Below are 20,510 nucleotides of genomic sequence, written 5' to 3'. Positions count from 1 at the left end.
ACCCCCTCACCCCACCCCACCCCCATCTGTGTACAATACATTAGTTTGTTATAGGTTTGATATTGATCCTTTATTCTGAGCAGTGAAGTTGTCTCCTCTGAAAGGTCCACTTTAATTTGAAATCATGGCACAATAACACAAATCCTTCCAGAGATCTTGCAGCCAAAGACATCCACCCTTAAACTAACATTTAGCAGCAGCATACAGCGGCCCAATTATTTTTTTCCTCATTCACTGAATCAACATGAAACATTCAACCCTATTAGTTTGGGGCATAAGGGAGCCTTACGTAAGTTGTCCAGCAGTGCAGGAAAAACAAATTGTCCTGCCAAAACCCCAAATCAAGAATGACACGAATGATCTACATACAGTAGCTGCAATGAGAACAATGTTATTGTCCACTGTTAACAGCTACCAGTGATTACCACCAGACAAAATGGGAACATCCCTGCTCCAATGAATGATTAGCTTATAAAACAGGATAGGCAACACTGGCTCCCCTCTTTTCTTTGAAGGTGTTGTGGAGCAAGTGACACATGAATTAAACTGGTGACAAGCAGAGGCTGCAGATCTCTCCCAAAGTCTACTTTTAGAAAGTGCAAGTCAAGGTTTTAGGTTTCAGCGTCTGCTCTTGAGTGAATGGGTTTTCCAGCTTGCCCATTAGGTGTACAATTTAAAGGCTTGTTGTCCAGAAGCCAGCCGGTGGAAGTCTGTTGCTTGTGCTATATGGATTTGTCATAGTTTGCTTGCATGTCTTGCGTTTTGAATGGAGAGGATGCTGCTTTTCTGTAAATACTGTAAATACTAATCAAAAAAAAGCTGTTAATGCACAGAAAGCCAGGACACACTAGATGGTTTTGATAAAGATATACAAAAACAAAGATATACAAAGGACTGGCTTTGAAAGTGATAATTTTTCTCGAGTGGCCAAACTGCAGGTTCCCACAGTAGATGAGGAGTAAGCAGGCCTCAGGAATGCAGTCTTGAAATGTTGAAATGCCTGCTATCGGAAGCCGAGGGCTGGGTGACATCGGGGCGGGTGTACCAATGTGGAGATGTGTGTGTGAGAGAGACTGCGCACAAGTGGTGGACATGAGCTAGAAGGAAACTGTCCCATGTGATCACTTCCTGCCTGTGCCCTTCTTGGAAATCTGTCACATCCCAATGTCTTTAAACGTCTTTAATCCAAGTTAATAGCTGAATATGCCCCGAGCAACCTCAGTGGAGGGACTTATTAATAACCTCAGAGACGGAACTGGCTCCTCTGTGCCGTCCACTTGAGCTCAACCACCTGGCCAGATGGAAGGCTACAGCTTCCCTTTGATTAAGTAGCTAAACACTGAGCTAACGAAGGAAAGATCTAATTTTCACACCAGACTGGTTTCAGGAGGTTAACAAATTGTCAGAACTAAGAGAAACTGATAAACATGGCCATCACCATGAGCCAACCCTCTGATGCAAATGATGGTTGAGCATCTGGAATAAACAAGGGCTAAACCGTCATCATGGTGCAAAGCACATGACCTTTGTGCTTGATGGGGGCCATTTAAAATTTCTTGCCTAAAGCCTCAGGGAAGGAGATGGTTATATTCACCGAGCTAATGAACATGGGTCATAATACCACCTGGGTCCCAAGTGGCGACTCCCAATGACTTTGGTGATTCCCTGACTTTTCCCTCTAGTGCCACCACAAAGTAAAAGTAAAATATTTTTGTTTTTTAGTGAAATGTCTCAACAACTATAGGATGGATTACCATGACATTTGGCTAAACTAAGATGGTGAACATGGTAAACATGATACCAGCTAAATATCAGCATTAGCAGTCATTGTGAGCATGTAAGCATGTTGACATTAGCACAGCATGGCTGTAGACAATTTTTTGTTTTCATCATTCATTAAGTCTTTTAAAAAACTAAAACCCAGATATTCTGAAAACCAGCACTTCTTCACATGTGAAAATCAAAAAATAGAGAAATATTGGCATTTTTGCTTGAAAAAAAAAAAAGATTAATCAATTATCAGAACTGTTTATGTCAATCAGCTAATCTATTAATCGACTTATCACTTTGAATAAAACATGATTGTCTTGGTGTTTACATCATCCGTGGCAAACACAGTGCTTTTCTTCCCAAAGTTATGAAAAGAAGGATAAAAAGAAAAGATTGTAAGTAAGAGATGACATACTCAGGTGATACAGCTGTCTGACATTCACTTTATTGTTAAAACTTGTTTTGGTATATCAGCTGCTTGTCTTTTTACACATCTTTAAATTAAAAGGAAAACATACAGCTTCATCTTCAAAAACCATGCAGCAGTGTAAACATGAGGTCTACTGAGATAAAAAGTCATACAACTACAACATACTGGCAAAGTCTGTGATAACAAAACTGTCATGTCAAAAAAAAAAGGAAGCATTTTGTCCATTTAACCTCTGAAGTCAGCAAAGCTTTAACTTAGTGCTTATGATTCGCCGCATTCAGCTGGTAAATATGCATGTTTGTTTTGTGAATAAACAGGTTAAAACATGGAAAAAATAAATAATATGATGAACCGACAACATATACATAATAATAGAAATGCATTCCTACGCATGACCGCCCTGCTCTATGCTAAGCTGCAACACCACTATGCTGTAACTGACAACTTGACAGTTTGCTCATAAAAGTTTACAATTCATCTTGATTTGAAAAAAGGCTACCAAGATAGTGAGGAACTGGTTAGTTTGAACTAAAGGGCCAGTCATGGAGTGCACAAGGGAGTTAAAGTACAGTGAACTCACACCTTTTTTAAACACAAGAAACAGAAAAAAAGTCACTGTTGGCCAGTCAAATTCAACACCTTTGTGCAAGTGAGATTCACCGCAGACACACACCCCGTCCGGCCAATCCTTCACTTACTGCATCTCAGATTCTTCTACGGTTGCACATGTACACGCCAACATAAGTACTAATCTTGCAGTGCTGCAGACAGCACCCTACAATACTAGGCCAAGTTAGTAAAACCTGAGTATGAAAACAACAAACACACGCACACACCAACATGATCTGCCTTCGTCGCAACATCATAAAATTATGGCAGCTAAAAAGAACAAACACACTGTCTGTGCACTTGAGTCAGAAAGGCGATGGAGATGCATTGATTAGACAGTAGCAACAGCTCCCCGCCTCCTGTGTTGGTATCCAGAATCACACGGAGATCAAAGCTGAATATTTATAATTCTTGTAGGTATAGGGAAACTGTTTTTTTTAAGATTACTGGATACAACTGTTCAAGCCTGGCAAATCAGACTCAGTATTTAAACTGAGCCATGTGAAATTAATGGACACCAGGCAACATGCAATTTGTTGGATATTTCACATCAAGTTTGTTATACAAGCCTCAGGTGCTGCAATTGAACCTAAAAACCAAAAAGAATTCATTGGATTTTCAAAATTGGGACAAAAAGTAGTAAAAGTATTGCACCATCTCTCGACTTAAAACGTGATATTGGATGATGCTACTGAACAATCCTTTAGCTGAAAGGTCTCCTACTCTGGTAATACAGACTTGATCTCAGACTACAGCTGTGCTATTTTCTCCTCCCTTTCTGCTCTCTTTACATTAGTGGGTCACTAAGGCACCAGTGCGTACAGTCCTGTGAATACAAACTTTGATCTGTGCACTACCTGTACCCAATACCACCAGAATCTCACCTTGCCTATACATACAGTATACATAAACGCCTCACACACATATTGATAGTGAAGTTTCCAAATCCCCCTTAATCATCCTTATTTCTGCAACGTCAATTAACTTAAAAATAACCCAAAATCCAACATTTGATTCTGTACAAGCTTCAGGAAGAATATATCTTTTGCTAATGACAACTTCTTATGTTTATTCCACCCACGGAGAGGACAATCACTTGGTTTTCTTGTCGAGCTGGAAGAGATCCAGTATGTCCAGCATGGCCTGTCTGATGTTGGCGCCAAAACGGTGAGAGTCCTGAAATAAAATAAAAAAATGTATTCTTTTTTCTCTTCATTACGTAAAGGACAAAGAAGAATCTAAATAGTCTGTAAAAATGGAAAACTAGTGAACTTACGGTTTCTGGGCTTGAGTGTTTGCTGGAGATGTGGAAGTTGATGAGGTTCTCACCAACAATGATGTAGGAGACACCGTAACCATCATCAGCCACCTTCAGGACACAAGAGGAAAGCAAAAACGATGCAAGTTAAACCTTAAGAACAGTCGCAATGTTTTCAAACTATATTTTTCAGGAAAGTGAGAATTTCTGACATGTACATCCAGACTTTTTATTCCTGAATGACTGATGTACATAAAAAAAGGTGGACAAAGACATGTGTGACATGCTATCCCTTACTCAAGAGGAAACTAATATTTAGGAGTGATGGACACAAATTGAATGACTTTCAGTTGCAGGAACACATCACTCTGTCTTTGAATATGAAAAATAAAAAATGTCAAAACTGATGGATAACTTACCGGACCAAATCCACCTCCGGAGGACACATACTCTGGGTGTCTGACCAGATCAAACAGCTCAAGCTGCTGCAGAGGGGTCTGACTGGTGGACAGCCTCCACGGCTCAGACAGGACCTACACATAAAAGTAAAAATACATTTAATTCACTGGTGATCTTCATTTTTTTCTAGCCGGATGTAGATGCATTTTTTCATTAATAGATACTCAGCTGAAGGTTTTAGAGGGAAGGAGAGAAGTGACACAGTGATGGATTTAAATATACCAAGTAACATATACTTGTACATATACATATACCATGTAAGTAGAAGGTGAAGAAATATGCTTTTTCAATCTTTGAGTTAAATGATGCGACTGCTTTACATGTGCACCTGTAAACTTTATGAGCCAGCTTAATCTAGAATAGTTGATCCTGGTTTTAATTAGTTATTTCTTCACTTATGGAGTCCTGAACAAGATTCATTTCAACCACATACCCCGTCCTCCAATAATCTTCCTTTGGTAAATTCAAGACAAGCCTTAATTTACAACTAGTCCAAACTAAATCTGAGAAACTCCTATTGATTTGTTTTAAAAAGGCCCCTTCAGCCTAGACTTTGGAAACCATCATTTTAAGTGCAAAATTGTCAGGTCAACGTTTAACAGGTGACCACTTCATTGTATGAAGAAGTGAGCAGCTGCACTCGGACCATAGCCACTTTGTTTGTATATGTATAGATTCACATGGACAATATCCCATTGCGGGGGTCAATTTACAAGAACCATTATAACAACTTATAGAGCAGAAATCTCACTACTTGCAACAACACCTCGTACCTCCTTGAGGAAGGGTGAGTCTTCTCCGAGGTATTTGGAAACCACATAGAGACAGAAAAGGTGGCGATCGATGCCGTCTCCTGTCATTGCCAGGCGGTACATGTTTTGGTGCTTCTCTGCTGCCAGTTTGAGCAACTTGAGACGCTCTTCTCTCTGAATGGACAGGAAAATTGGATTAACAATCGGTGACTGACAGTAGCACTGTAATCACAGGCGTGGCGTGTTGCTGCCGTTTAGCCTTACCGTCTCATCTCTGATCATGGAACGAACAAAGGCACAAGTCTCCATGGTGCAGGAGCGCACAGTTTCTGTTCGGCCCTCACGGAACAAACGCGTCATGGAGGCTTCGTATGTCAGGCAGAACTTTCCTTTGTCCTATTGAGAGACGGCACGGGTCGTCATTTAAAAGAGAAACCACGGGAAATTGTTTTACAAACAGTTAATGAGTTAACAGTAGAGTTTTAACATATTGATAATTACAAAAAAATGTCAGCTTACATTTACACTTAGAAAGGATTTACACAGGAAGTACCGTATCTAAACTGCAATACATAAACTGCTACATAAATGAATGATCTGAAGCTAAATGCAACAAGCTAAATTTAACAGCGAGATGTTCTATTATTGCCCCGTTTATACGCGTTTGTGCTGTGTTTTCTACTAATAAATAAACTGCAAAACAACAGGAAAATAAAGCCTCAAACTAAAGCTGAACAATGTTTTGATCAAATAATTCATTGACAATGTTTGACAGTCTTCAATGATATGTTGGCTGGCAGGTTGTGACTGCCCTCTGCTGGAATTTAACTGGACTGTATCAGTTATTATAATCATAAGCATAACATTCAAAGGCCACAAAGTGACGAATAAATAAATGCATACAAGTGTTATTAAGATATAAAGCAGGGAGATGTATGTACTTACCCTGTAATGGGCCAGCTGTAGGGCGATCTGGATGAAGGCATCAGGACTGGTGCGGCACTTCTTAATCAGACCCTTGCCAAAGTCATTGAAGGGGAAAATATGAGAGTCCACATCATCGGCCAGAGCCCTGGCTACTGTCAGGGAGCTCTGGATGACCTCCTGGCACTGGAGGAGGTGATAGAGACAGAGTATGTTAGACAGAGCAGTTGCAGCATGGCATGGCTGACAAAATATTTATAAAACAGTATTTTTATTAAGAAAGCTCACATTAATAAAATGTGACATTGGTACTTCTTTCTAGACTAACACCAGCTATTGTACTGTCACATATTCAATTTCAAATATATAACACCCAACAGCCCTTTCTGTGTCTTTGAATGTAAGTAATAAAATATTAACACTGGTGCACATAGTTCAAGCTACCAGCAGAGGGAAGCCAAGGCCAATGAATATCTCATCTCACAGTGGATGAGACATTCCAGCAGTGATAAACTGCCAGTATGCTTCATCAGAGATGTTGGTCAGATAGTCAAACAGCTCATTATTTACTATTTCTGTCACTTTTCATGTGTACAAACGAATGCAACACTATGAATGTCTTCCAATGATTATCATGTCTCCCCCTCTTTATACTGGCTGGCTTTTCTGCCCACCCTCAGAGGGGCCATTTGAAACAGCTTCAAGCACTTTTGCCTTCTAACGTGGTCTGACAACACATTGTAGGAACTAGTTCTCTTTGAGAACAGCCCGGCCCTTACCTCAGCAGGGATGTCAAAGTGCAGCCTCTGAGGACCTGGCAGGTTGGGGTGGGGCTCTCCACAGCAGTGACCATCCTCAGTATATCCGAGTTTCACAGGGTCCATGGAAAGTACATGCTGCAATGCAAAGTCAGGTTTTAACATGACTAACTGACACATTTCTGTCTTAAAAGCTTTGATGCCAATCAGAACATAAAAACATTGTTTTCCATTCCATTGTGTTAGTTCAGATTGTTGAACTAGTTACATTTATTCCTTGTTGTTTTCCTTTAAAAACTGGCTTAATGCAAAAATTCATTAGATAAAAACTACATTGACGTACCTCCCACAGGTGGCCGATGATTGGAGCATCTGCCCAGGAATGCTCTGCGTTCAGTCCCATGGTGCCATTCTTGAAAACTATCAGGTTAAAGGATTTATCAAACCACCTGAATGAAAACAAAGAATAAACACCTTCAGTTTATTTATAAATGAACTTGAGCAGCGAACTCTTTAATAACCTGAAACTAAGTATATAAAGTTTATCTTCCCACCTGTCGTGGCACTTCCCATGGAGCAGGGACTTGGCGTAGCTGTCCAGAGACTTGACTGGGTTGTTTGCATCATAGCGCTGCTCAGTGTCATCAAGGGTTACAAAGAAGGCTGCCTTCTCAATAACATCCAGAGATTGCTTATTCTTTCCACGGCTGAAGTAGGTTTCACGAGCCTTGGCCCACGGGGTCCTGCAGAATATTCACCATGTTTATTTTTCAACAGCATAATGTACCGCTCATCTTGGGAACAATTCTTTAGTATCAAATTTAAGTAATCCTAGTGAAAATTTGAAAATCTTTATTTTTAAAAGCTGAACGTGATTTTTTTTATTCTTTAATATTGATATCAGTTGGGCATTAGCCAGTTCTAACTCTCTTAAAATTATTACCTCACTCATCAACCTTGGGACATTGCAATAAATGTATATCTACAGTATTTTACTTCCTGTCATGCTACAATACATAATATAGATTTGGTGGCTGCATCTCGCTCTGTATTGCCACCCACCTGTCCCCTGCAGTAAGTGAGGCTAGTTTCTCCTCTTCTGGCAAGGGCTCAGACTTGTCGGCCAAGATCCTCTCCATCTGCTGCTCTATCTCTCGTGGCAACAGCAGCCGCCCGTCATAAAACATCCACACCTTGAAGAACCGGCCCTTATGGTACACAGCTATGTGTTTGCTCTCGTTCACGTGCTGAAGGGTATCTGGGAGAGAGGGATCAAAAAGACGACAATTGGAGGAGTATTGGGGAAGGTGTCAGGTAGAGTAGATGTATGTGTTTGTTTACCGTTTAAATTTTAAGCTGCACAGAGATCCATGTACAATCTGTATTTCAAATAAAGTGAAAAAGAAGGCAGCGGGTCGAATGGAGTCTGGATGTCACAGCATTTCACTTCTGGGAATGTGTTAGTAACCAGTTCTTAAGTCCCAGTGGTGAAATTATGTGATATCCACGACATCCAGCGCTGGCTCTTTTATTTTTGTGAACATCCTTCTTCTATTCATTTGAAGGGCAAAAAACTACTGAATTCAAAGTGATACTATATGATGGGAGGGACTACCCAGTTCAAAAACTAAAGCAGCTTGAAATGGGAAGTGTAGGAAGTGAGATGAAAAGGGAAAGTAATTTGGGAACAGGGCAGTGGTTTGGAATACAATGAATTGAGGCAATGTTTGTTTGAACAGCACTGTGCACGACCAAGAGAAACCAATTCAAAAACATAATTTCCAAAGTTTTGATATTGTTTTGGTGATGCTTGCAGTGTTCAAACAAGAACTGCCTTTGTTACAGTCAAGACAAAGGAGAGGATACTTACTAGGAATAACCCCAAGAACAACAACCTCACATCCGGGTAATACTTCGCCTACTGTGTTCCGACATCTCCAGCAATGTGACTATGAATATGGGGACCGACCACTGAGAGTCCATTATTTAAATACTATTTAACACTTTACAATACAATACTGACGCCCCATGCATTACTAGAATCAGTAACTTCCTTCTTTATTCAAATCTGTAAAAGTATCACTGAGCCTATATTCAATTCAAAAGTAGTTTGAATCTTACTACTTTTCTTATACACTTCAATTAAAATGAGTCAGAATTAACTTCTGTCCTCTACGGCCAGGTAGATAAAAGCAGTCTGTCAGGGCCCCCCCAAGCATCTAATGTCTCATGAATGTACACATTTTGTGATACATTTAGATGAACTTACAGCTCAAGGTCCTCGTCTTGGTTATAGGACTGAGTGTTACATCATGCATTAGAGGTCATTTACACACTGACCATGCATGTTTCATATCATATTAGTTACTACTACTACTGAACAGCACTTAATCCAAAAGTTGTTGTTTAAGTTGCTTTAAGCATATCATGACATTTCTACAGCAGAGTGGCTTCCTTCCCTCTGTCATTTATTAATTTTAGATAACGCATGCCCATAAGCACCACCCAGTAGTTAAAGTGATAACAGTATTTTATTATCTTTAAAACTCCATGGAACCCATAATGAACTATATGTGAAATAACACCCATAAATTCCTAAAGAAATATATATGAATTCATGTATTTTTATGTATTCAGGCCAGTGTAACACGTTTTTTCCATGTCTTACATAACACTATCACTGTTTTGCCTTCTCAAACTCAAACACTAGATTTGAGTCACATGCAAATTAGTCCTTGAATGTGCACAGACCAGCACACATGCATTATTAAATTATGGAGGTCAGATTATTTCTAATTCAAACAGATGGACAAATGTCCCAAGGAGAAGTATAGTAGGAGTAGTGTGGAGGAGGCGGCACTGCTAAAGACTCTACCTGTGTCTACACCTGGGACACGACTGGTGTTGAACATATACTCGTATTGGGCTGAGCACATGGGAATAGTGTGTAGGAGCATGAGCTGAAATGCAAAAGGGGAGAGTCAAACACATAGAGATGACAAACTAATTCACTAAAATCCCCAGAGAGTGGCAGCAGACACACACTTACAGGGACAGGAGCATGGATGAAGTGGACAGGGAGCGATGCGGATTGGTATGATAGATAGATTTAAGGAGCAGAAGAGGCCTCAGAAGGCTGCTAGGGAAGGAGACATGGGCAGGGTCCAGAAACCAGTGGTCTGCCATCTCAATGCCACCAGCAAAGCCCTGATATTTGCAGTAGGATTTGTACTATAATGTAGATACTTTTATATATTTACACTTAACAAATCACTTAATGAAATGTATATCTCCCAAATAGATGCCTAAAATCAAACTAACAAAAGCCAATGAGACGTAGGATTGTTTCAGGGCTGTGCTGTTGAGATTGAGTCTAGGAGTCAGGGTTTCCAATGGCTGTTGCCATGACAATAGCTAGGGGCACAGGGTTGGGGGTCAGAGGGCACAGCGGAGATGTGCCCTCCTCTTACCTGTCTCCAAACCAGGGACGCGGGTGGTGTTAAACATCCGCTCCCACTGAGCCGAACACAGAGGAACCTTGTTTGCCAGCAAGTATATCTAACGCAGCGTCCGACACAGCAAAGGGACAAAACAGTAAAACAGAGACAACCGAATGTGAGTGTGTAACAGAGTGAGCTCATGCATTGGTGTTTGTATAAATACATACAATCAGTCTTTCCGCAAGATCAATGTGTGTTGATGCAACATGTTGTAGTGTGTGTGTCAGGAGTGGGCAAATGTATAAAGAATTTGCACTTAAGCATCATGCAGGTTGGTAAAGGAAAAGGACTGACAGAGGAGCGGGAAAACATGACATTAAATGTGTGTCAGTAAAATCACCAGCATTCAATAAGCCTCATTCGCTAAGCCTTCAGAAAATGCTTGTGATCTTGCTTTGCAGGTAATCACAGCTGTACTTCCATCAAAACAAGCAAGAAGCACAGCGCATGGCTCATTCCAAAGTCAGAGTTAGACACAGTGAGCTGAGTACAATATCAAGTATCTACATTATCATTGGTAAGATTGTGGATAACAAACTTACTTCAGTGTACTCAAGAAAGTGTTGTGAAAGATAAGCAGCTTAGCTTTCATTGTAAACTTAAAAGACAAACTCGCTGAGATAACAGCTATTAATCAATAAATCATAAATGAGCAAGTTAAACATTTACATATGATTGATAAGGTCACATATGTACTAATGTAGTTTATATCAAGCCAAGTTCAACAAAATCAATACAGGAGTGAAACAGGGAGACAGAGGAGCTCTATACTCACTGGTTTGATCTGGGCTCTGTCCAGTTTTCTCCTGTAGAGCATGATAGCATGGATGGCATTACCTGCCCTGGCAGCCTGGATGGAGGTAGGGAACACATACAGGAAATCCTGTGGAAAAGGAGAGTAATTATAAGTCAATAATCAGTCACATTTAATCCAACGCATCACACTGTCCTGAAAAACAAAAGGGCATAAGACGTGATTTAAACAATATCACTGTGTGATCCAACCATAAATTCTTCGTTGTTACTTTGGTCAAGGACTATATGTACACATACAGTAGCTAGCATGACCTGTTGTTTAAAGCATGCGAGGTTAGCGCACCTGGTGGAGCATGAGTTTTGTCTATTTTTTGTCTATTTTTGTGCTGCAAAACGGACATTTCGATCTATTTGATAACTGCACACAGACAAAACAGATCCACAGTGCTGTGTCTCTAGGAGCAGTGAGTCATGCCTGCCCAGCTGCAGGGACGGTCCAGTCTACTGTCTCACTCATTCAGGCAGAAACACACAGAGGGAGCTGTGAGTTTGTGCCAGAGTCCCTCTTATAGGCCCTCAGCGGTGGATAATTATCCTGTTGAGTTCACTGGGTCCATCGTCACAAATCTGATACAGATTTGGAGCAATCAAACTGCCCACTAAGTACAGACACATTGTAATACAGTGGCTGTAGCTTTCCCAGCCAAGATGCTGAAAATCCCAAGACTGGAACACTGTAATGAGTTCCCCTGAGACACAGTCATAAAGTATACTTCTACACACGGACGAATGGGACGTGTTTCCTTACCTTACATAGAAAAATATTTGCTACCCAACTGTGCACAGCTATCACACTCAAGATTAGACTAGAGGTACACCTTAAAAATACTTGTATCCAATGGCTAATTTTGATTTGTTTATCAAATCTCTCAAATCTGTCTATTACTAAATAAATGCAAAACAATATTCAGCCAAATCAAAGTTTTCAGACCAAGAACTTTTTGTTACAGATACAATTCTTTTCAGTATGTATGGCTATGATTCACAATTTAGTTTAAGACGTGTGCCACAAAGCTCATGTTACTATATGTCCTTTACAGTGACGTATATCAAACCGATCTCAGTTGGTGTGCCTGGAGGTGACACAGGTCATTCCACAGCTTTAGTGACACATTATTTTAAGATTATACATTAACAGTTAATAATCAAAGAGGAAATAACCTTTGTATTTAACTCTCCACTTTTCAAAGCTGTGTTTTAGTCATACAATAGTCTAATAACAATAAACACCAAACACACACCTTCAGAGAATCAATCACAACCTACATGGAGAAGCTTACTGCTTAATCTTTAAACAAAAGGCTGAGCCATTGTTTTCAAACAAAGGTAGAGACGTCTCACCATGGCATAATAGTTGCTGTTGACCATGATGGGCCCACGGCCTCTGAGGTAAATGTACTCCTCCCACCAGTCACTGACCTGCGCAACACACAGAAAAGGAGGGGAGAAAGGAACAGAGGGTGATGTTATTAGACACACTGCTTTTCTTGACAGTTTGAAGCCGATTCAAGACTTGGGACAGTGTCCAAAGCTGTGACAAAAGAGCGGAGAGGAGAGAAAGGGAGAGGAATTCTTTCAAACTCACATAGTTGGAGGCCCACCAGGACTTGAGTTTGAGGTACCACTGCAGTCTGGGTCCCAGGTTCTTTTCAAAGTCTTTAGTCAAGCCCTCCATCCGTTCATACTGCTCATCATCCATCAGTGGGCGCACTGACTCCAGGTACTATCAACACAGAAATGCATAGTCATTAAGAGTGAAGCAAAGCATCATCAGTTTTAAACAAGGAGAGAGCAGGTAGGCCAGAAAAACTAGCCATCCATTCTTTCTCCCCTGACAGATAATGACAGGCAGGAAGTTTTTTTAGCAGCTCAGCCTTAAGGCTGATTTATATTTCTGTGTTGAATTTATGCAAACACTACATGTAGGTTACACTGTTGTGAGCATTTATCCTTTTCCGCTGCCGTGTCTGCATCGCTCTGCAATTTCTGGAGTTTCCTCTGGTTTCTTCATGTACAATAAACAATGGCGACTGAAACTGAGAGGATCATGTTTGAGTTGGAGCTAATAAATGTAGAATAAATGTTGCCACAGGGTAGGTAACGCGGCTATGCCGCTATACACCGACGCAGAAGTGTAAATCAGGCTTTAGGCAACAGTCTAGGAACAAAAAAGATGACCTGGGGAAATGTGTGAGGTGACACAAATAAAAACTCACACTGCTTTTTATTTGCACTGTATAATCAAAGGGACAGATTTGAAAATTCAAATTTCCTTTCAGAGTCTTCCTGAAATCTAGATGTGACAAAGGATATTGTGAAGTTGCTTAGAAGTTATTTCTTTGCTTAAAGCAAGTACATGCTCACTGTACAAATAGAGCCCATGACTATGTTGCATGGATAAGGATTTACATGCAATTCAATGGTATTAAATAGCTTTCATCTCATTTGGTTATTCAAAGAAAACTTTGAATTTCAAGCCTTCAATAATTTCCTTAAAAATGCAACCTTTGGTTTCAGTCCCATTGCTGGGACCATTATAAACAATCGGGAATGTGTAGAAAGAGACGGTTCAGACAGGAAATTACATGGAAATTACCCTTCTGCAGGTGTCCTTGACAGAGGGAACGGGTAGCCGTGGCAGGGAGTTCTGGAAACTGTAGAGCATTGGCTTCCTGCCAGAGAACACCTTCACTAACAACTGGACAAGCAGAGCAGATAAGGGAGAGGAGAGAGGGCAAAGGAAATTCAAAGTTACACTCTTTGTTTCGCTTAGAAACCTGCAGGGGTCGAGGCAAAGTGCAAATACCTAACCAGTGGGTTAAGCTTAACTAAACTACATTCATTGCCTCACCATCCACAGACGAGTAGACCAGGACACAGAGCCATGGCGTGCATGCATCCAGCCATGCCACGACAACAGGCACTTTAGGACATTCCTCATAATCATGATTATGGTGACCCACAGGCCCGTGCCCACCAGAACTCCTCCAACTATCCTCTGGCTGTCTGTGGACATATATCGACTGTGGACAAAGACGGAGAGAGAAGAAGACAATGGGAGGGAAGACCAGGACAAGACACAGAGGGGGTCAATATAACAGTAGCAAATGAACACTTTCTTATTAAACTGTACAGTGGACTCAAAAGTATGGGAAATTATATTTGATGGGAAAAGTAAACATTATATGATATGTAGTGAATTTGTATTCTGACTGAACGAAAAAAAATGAACAACGAGATGATGGTGTTGAAGGTAATAACACAGGCCATTTCATTTTCAAACTTGACCAATTGAGGAATCTAAAAGAGTGCACTACAACAACACAATGGAAAGACAATTAATGTCATATAGCAACTGCCAGACCTGGCCCAGTCCAAAGTCAACAACGTCCCATTATATCAAGTCTCATAAATAATTTATCTTGACAGTATTAAAAACACACACACACACACTATGACATCAGTCATACAGTTTAATCAGTATGACTGATGATATATTTTGTAAATTTAAGAAGTGGTGTGGCTTTTCTGCAAATTCACAGTGTTTGAAACAGCTTAACACCAGGTGCTCTAACCTTAGACAAAATATGTACTTGTACAGTGAAATATTTTATACAGCTCTGGGGGCTAATAACCTTAACGACACTGTCATAAAAAAATCCCCAGAATTGTTGATAGGAGAGGCATTGGAAGTGTTTGCATAATATCACTAAACATGATCAACATTGTTAGCAAACATGTAGATGAGGTGTTGTAAACAGTTGGAACATAATGTGATGTCAGAATCAGATTGACAAAGATTAAATCAACCACTTTATAAAACCCTTTAACTACACCTAGAACTGCCACTGAAGGAGGTACTGGAGACAACAGGCCCAGGCCTACGTGTTTTCTCGTAAATACCTGAGGCATGTGCATAACTGCATTAAAGTAGTAAACGCTTGATGACACAGAGTCATACGCATTCTACCACCATCGCAATGCAGATGTCTTTCATGTCTATTATCCTTTCTAGCCAAACTTCTACTACAGGACCTCAGCCAATAATGGACGGTTTTTAGCTTTCTCAGTCTGTTTATAGAAAAAAACCCACCATGTCCTAGACAGCACCTCATATCAGTGGTCTTACCTGATGGGTATGTGTTGGCCCAGCTTGGCAATCAACCCCAGAGAGGGATCCAGCTGATTATATTTATTGTAGGACATGTAGGACACAACCACCACCATGAACCCACCAGGGCTGCCAGGGTACACACCAGTCATTACCCCATTCTGTGGAAAGGTAAACCAAAAAGAGGGTTACAAAGGCCATCAGGATCACAGAGTGCACAGCCTCTATAAAGGACATAGTTTATAAAATAATTTATTTCCTAACATAGTGTTTTAGATTTATGACATATGAGAGATATCATTAATTACAAACATCTATACAAAAGAGCTAAGTGTGAAAAAAACTAGCAAGTGTTTGGATTTGAATGACTCACTATGACTATGACTGTAAACAGACAACTAGGCCAAAGGCTAGGACACAAAGAACAGACAGGAAGGTTACTGTCACTGTTAGCTGTTTGTGTGGAAGTGTGTGACCTTCCAGCAATCAATAAATAAAAACACAGCATTACTGGGGCCCTTACAATACTGTTTATTAACGGAATAGTTACTGAGAAATGACCAGAAACTGTTTTATTAATAGTAGGCAACAAACAGAGTAATAGCAACTTAGTCAAAGCTCATCAAAAATTCCCCCACAGAAAACACTCCGGACTTCGCTCTCCCATATTTCTAAACACCTCTCACCTTGAAGCGAATGAACCTTTTCTTCCAGGAGTGGAGGCCAGAGAGGTAGATCTGGCGTAGAGCCTCATGGCACAGCTGTAGGTCGATGCCATCAGGGGTGACGGTGAACTGGAAGGCCACCGCCTGGTGAGCTTCTGCCATGGTGGCTACTACTGTACTGTAGGGTCACTGAGGGTAAGCAAAGTGCAAGACACTAAATTTAGAAGTTTCAAGAGCATTTATATTAAACATAAAAAGGTACATGGAAGATGTAGCATTGTAACATTGACCCACGCATATCTTAATTCTTGTTCCTACAATCTTGTCTCACTTTATGTTAATGTGGACGACATTACCATCTGCTAAATTCCTCACAAAGTTAGGTTAACATGGATACTGACTTCCAGAATGATCAGAGCACAACAACGATTTACAATCACTATATCCTGATATCTGGATGAGGCTGTAAATAATTGTTGCCAAACAAATATCAAAACAAACTTTCATATTGACCAGCTCCTGTCACAGTTCCTTGAAATCAGTAGTCCTTATTCCTCAACAACGGTGCAGGTTTCATCATTTCTAAGATTTAATAAGATAACATTTTGAAGGAAATGTGTTTCTGCTGTTGAAAACCAGTTCATGCATTTTGTAGGGAAACAGCCACTGAGTGGGAAATTAATCTTATTGTATTTGAAAACAACACTGACATAGAGTTAACACTGAGTAAGGCAGATAACTGCATGCATACTCAGAGGCACAGTATCTAATGGTTTAGAGGCAAAATTGATACGGCGCTAAAATGTGAAAACATTTGTGCAAGATGAGGAGCTGTTTTAAGTTACTATAATGGACATTTCCCTCTTCATGTCTCCATGACTGTAGCTTTGAGTCCCCTTTCTTAGTTACTGTAGCCCAGCACTGACCCAATTTTTGATGGCCTCTGTATCATCTTGGTCTTGCTTGTAACTTTACTTGGTTTTGATTCTGTCTCAGAACTGAGTTGTTTTTTTGTGTGAAGACCAGTCAAGCACACAGTCCTTTGACTATGTCTCAGAGAGCTATCTGCTGTCCTTTCTAAAAAAAACTCTCATGTGAGGCAGCACTGAAACTTTAGGGTGCATTCTGCCCTTTTCCTGCATTAAGAATGCTTATTAACTATTAGCATTTTAATTATTACAAAAGCTACATATCCTTTTTTAGGAAAAATCAGCTTGATGTGCATGTTTTTGTATTCAGTTTGTTTAGTGTTGTATTTAAACTGGTTCCTGTAAACTGACGCCAAAGGAGATGCACTGGGAGGTGACTGTGTTGCACTGCTGTTACCCATCTTAGCTGGTTAGGCAAGTGGGGCATCTTTTCCATTGAGGCTACAACAAGAAGGCAAACAATTATACTCTAACCTAGAAGCTTTTATTTTAAAATTGTAAACCTTTTACATGTTTAAAAAATGTTAGGATGCAATCTTTGAATTTAATTATTTTTGATTTGGTATGGTAAGGGAGATAAGAGGAGAGAGTGCGGAGATAAAGGAAAGCTTAGTGGGATCTCTTTTGTCTATTGTTATTGTATTGTTGCTGCTATCATTCCCCACCTTCAGTGGTGGAAGACTTCTTGATACAAAATATTCGCAATAAAGGGAGCTCTGGGAAATAACCTTGATCAAAGGGGAGTCTGGTCTAAAGCTCATATTTTGGTCATAAGTGGACTGCAGACTGCAGATTTCTTTTCTGTAATATCTTTTGTAATTAGGTTACTATCAAGGCTACTAATATTACGATTTAAATGGTATTTTTTTGTATTAACTGATTGTGCAGCTGGGGCAAGATGGTTAACAGTATGAAGGTCTTTTGCTATATCTGTAATAAACCTCAGATTTAATTATTTCTTACCCACAAGTAAAGCAAATCCATTAAATATACGGCACCACTTTAGATAATATGTGAATGAGCCTATGACAAGTTGTAGACGTTAGAATAATTTTAGGCATCTTTTTTAAGAAATCTTAAGATTTATGAATTCTTATGGATTTTTTCTCATCAGAAATCCCTCTTGGGATGTGACATGTGATATGAAATGGTAACCCTGAATGTAAGTGGTGCTTTTTCTCATAAATGAATATGGAAGGGATTATAAACCTATAAAATGACCAGCATTTTTCATGGTTTTAGAGGCCCAGAAAACAGGTCTTCATCTGAAATGATGTTAGTTAAGCCTTTATTTAACCATCACTGATATAGGAGACAGCAGTATGTGTGAACTACAAACACCACCTGGATGATGAAACTGAGTTGTGGCATTGTGAGGGACCTGCTGTTTCCAGTTGCCTTCAATTGCTGTCGGAAATACAATTGCCACATGAGCATACCTATAAAGTAACTGCCTAAAACAATAGGATAAGTCTAACATTGACCATTGATTACAGTGATTAATTAAAAATGATGTTTTCATGGTTATGTTCATGTTTGGCATCCCATGGTAGTGCTTTGCTGCATTAGGTTTTCAAGGGCTTCACACTGGCTTCTACGAGACTACAGCAACGTTTCTCCCACAAAGCTCTACTTTGTTTCTGAAAAGCAATGCTTTTCTCTTTGCAGAGTCCATTTTTATTTAATTCAACAACAGCACTCTGAAAGCAGGACACGTCGTTTCTGCGTTTTCAGTCCTAGGAAGGCGTAGTACCCACAGAGCAGTGTTTCAGCAGCCAGTCCCCTCCCCCAGCTACTTTCCAACATCACATGATCCACCCTGTGCTGCAGAAACTAGGGGAAAGGTCGCAGCGCTGCGCCGCTTGGATACCGGGTAAAACCGGCAACATAGTACTCACAAATCCTCATATGCCAGCAAGCATATCCCATTGTGGTTACAATGAAGCCACCGGAATCATATAGTTTCTTTTGGATATAGTATAGCCGGCGTTTGTCAATTTTCTATATTTTAAAGCAGATGCAAAACGCGTCTAACGTCAATTAATCATGTCAACTATCCCCCAGTCTTAATGCACTTAACGTAGCGTATCTGCATTATTATTCTGACCGCAAACGCCACATCATCCACCTCATAAAGACTTTTTCTAAACAGGCCATCAGACACGAATTCACTCCAGACAAACACGCGAAGTATATGTGGATTACACTTTTTTTGGTATTATATCAAGTATCCTACCCACGTGGTCTATGAGAAATTGGGTCACTAGTGTGCAACCCCGGGTGCCAATCAAATATATTCTGTTTATCAAAATAATCAGCCCCATATAAATAAACAAAGTATGTTATCTCTACTTTTATGATGCTCTTACAAAAAGGACACCATGGCGAACCAGTTTTTACTGACCTTCACTGGCAGGTGACATTTGCACACATATCTACCTTTTCTAAATGTCTCTTTTCTCACACATGAGCCGCTGTCAGGTACACATACTATAGGGTATTATTACTAAATAATAGAGCTGTATATGTATTGTATTAGAGCTGCCAGGTGGATGTCAATGAATGACCTTTACTTGGACTTTTGCCTACATTCATGTTATGAGGCGTCCCCACCTGGACCGTTAAACATAAGATAGCAATACAAAGTCATAACAGGTTAAATGTTGAATGCAGTTATTCAGTAGAGGCCTCTTCAACACGCATATTTTCACAACTTGTTGTTAAAACCCAAGAGCGTGGATGTGAGCGCGATAGACCGCTTCGCTCGAGAATTAGTTTCGATTTTCACAAGTCAAGATTAGCCTGTAAACTTAATTTCTGACTGCTACAGGCCAAAGCAGCACAGTAGCCGCCCGGTTGTGTCAATGCGAAGGTGAGAAAATCTGCCGTGCGTCACGTAAACGCCGCACGGCTCTAAGATCTGTACCGACACGGAAATGCAACAAACTGGCTTTAACGTTAACTGCGCAGAGGTAACGACAGCTTTCAGAGGGTTTTGTTTTGCTTGTCGATGTTTCCCCTGCAGCCATATTTTCACAGCTGCTTCCAAAACTGAAGAGAAAGAGTCGCTACGCTGAGACACGAACTGAAAAAGGAGAATTATTACTCACCAACTCTTTCTATCAGTCTGAGAGAGTAGAGCTTTCTCTGTTGACGAGGATGTGACACGGCCTGGCTTGGCTGTCGGCGGGGACTGCTATACCGTCTGCATGAATGGGAGCACAGACTTGTACACACAGCCTGCCCCTTTCGGTGGCAAACTGAACACGTCCTGGTAGTTACAGCGCCCCCTGAGGTCTCCTGCGCTACAACAAGGGTTGTGTGAGGACAGCAGGTACCAAACGAAAAGACACGAGCCGATGACATCACAGAAACCACCAGCATTTCAGTGCACCCAGACCTCAACGTGCCCAGGTTGATATGATATTTAAGTGGCATCCCAGCCAGCGACTCCAGTGAGCCAGCATGTACAATACAAGGGCCCTGGAACTGGCATACCTAAGTGAAATGCAGCCATCTTCAATGTTAT

At 40.5% G+C, this 20,510-nt stretch overlaps 1 protein-coding gene across 1 annotated transcript; it reads right to left on the bottom strand.

The window, feature by feature from the left end:
• Positions 1–2,195: 2,195 nt before the first annotated feature.
• cpt1ab (carnitine palmitoyltransferase 1Ab (liver)) lies at positions 2,196–20,163 on the bottom strand. Its single transcript, XM_070907959.1, has 19 exons — positions 20,092–20,163; positions 16,074–16,241; positions 15,406–15,548; positions 14,128–14,299; positions 13,873–13,974; positions 12,862–12,999; positions 12,618–12,695; positions 11,236–11,343; positions 9,836–9,920; positions 8,023–8,218; positions 7,515–7,703; positions 7,304–7,409; positions 6,982–7,098; positions 6,224–6,388; positions 5,543–5,674; positions 5,300–5,452; positions 4,487–4,600; positions 4,086–4,178; positions 2,196–3,985 (listed from the first exon to the last, which is right to left on the bottom strand). The coding sequence occupies exons 2-19, from the start codon at positions 16,212–16,214 to the stop codon at positions 3,902–3,904; spliced, it is 2,316 nt and encodes a 771-aa protein (XP_070764060.1). The 5' UTR covers positions 16,215–16,241; positions 20,092–20,163; the 3' UTR covers positions 2,196–3,901.
• Positions 20,164–20,510: the final 347 nt, after the last annotated feature.

Source organism: Enoplosus armatus, chromosome 6 (genome assembly GCF_043641665.1).
Source record: "Enoplosus armatus isolate fEnoArm2 chromosome 6, fEnoArm2.hap1, whole genome shotgun sequence".
NCBI classification, from domain to species: domain Eukaryota; kingdom Metazoa; phylum Chordata; class Actinopteri; order Centrarchiformes; family Enoplosidae; genus Enoplosus; species Enoplosus armatus.
The sequence above is the reverse complement of the archived record's forward strand: the minus strand, read 5'-3'. Positions and strand labels throughout refer to the sequence as shown.

Excerpts from the sequence above, each read along its gene's own strand:
- cpt1ab (XM_070907959.1), bottom strand. The coding sequence starts at position 16,214 with ATGGCAGAAGCTCACCAGGCGGTGGCCTTCCAGTTCACCGTCACCCCT. Across the intron at positions 13,975-14,127 it reads GGTCTACTCGTCTGTGGATG|TTGTTAGTGAAGGTGTTCTC; the intron begins GTGAGGCAATGA and ends CTGCTTGTCCAG. Across the intron at positions 9,921-11,235 it reads ACAGAGCCCAGATCAAACCA|CTCATGCTCCTACACACTAT; the intron begins GTGAGTATAGAG and ends TTTGCATTTCAG.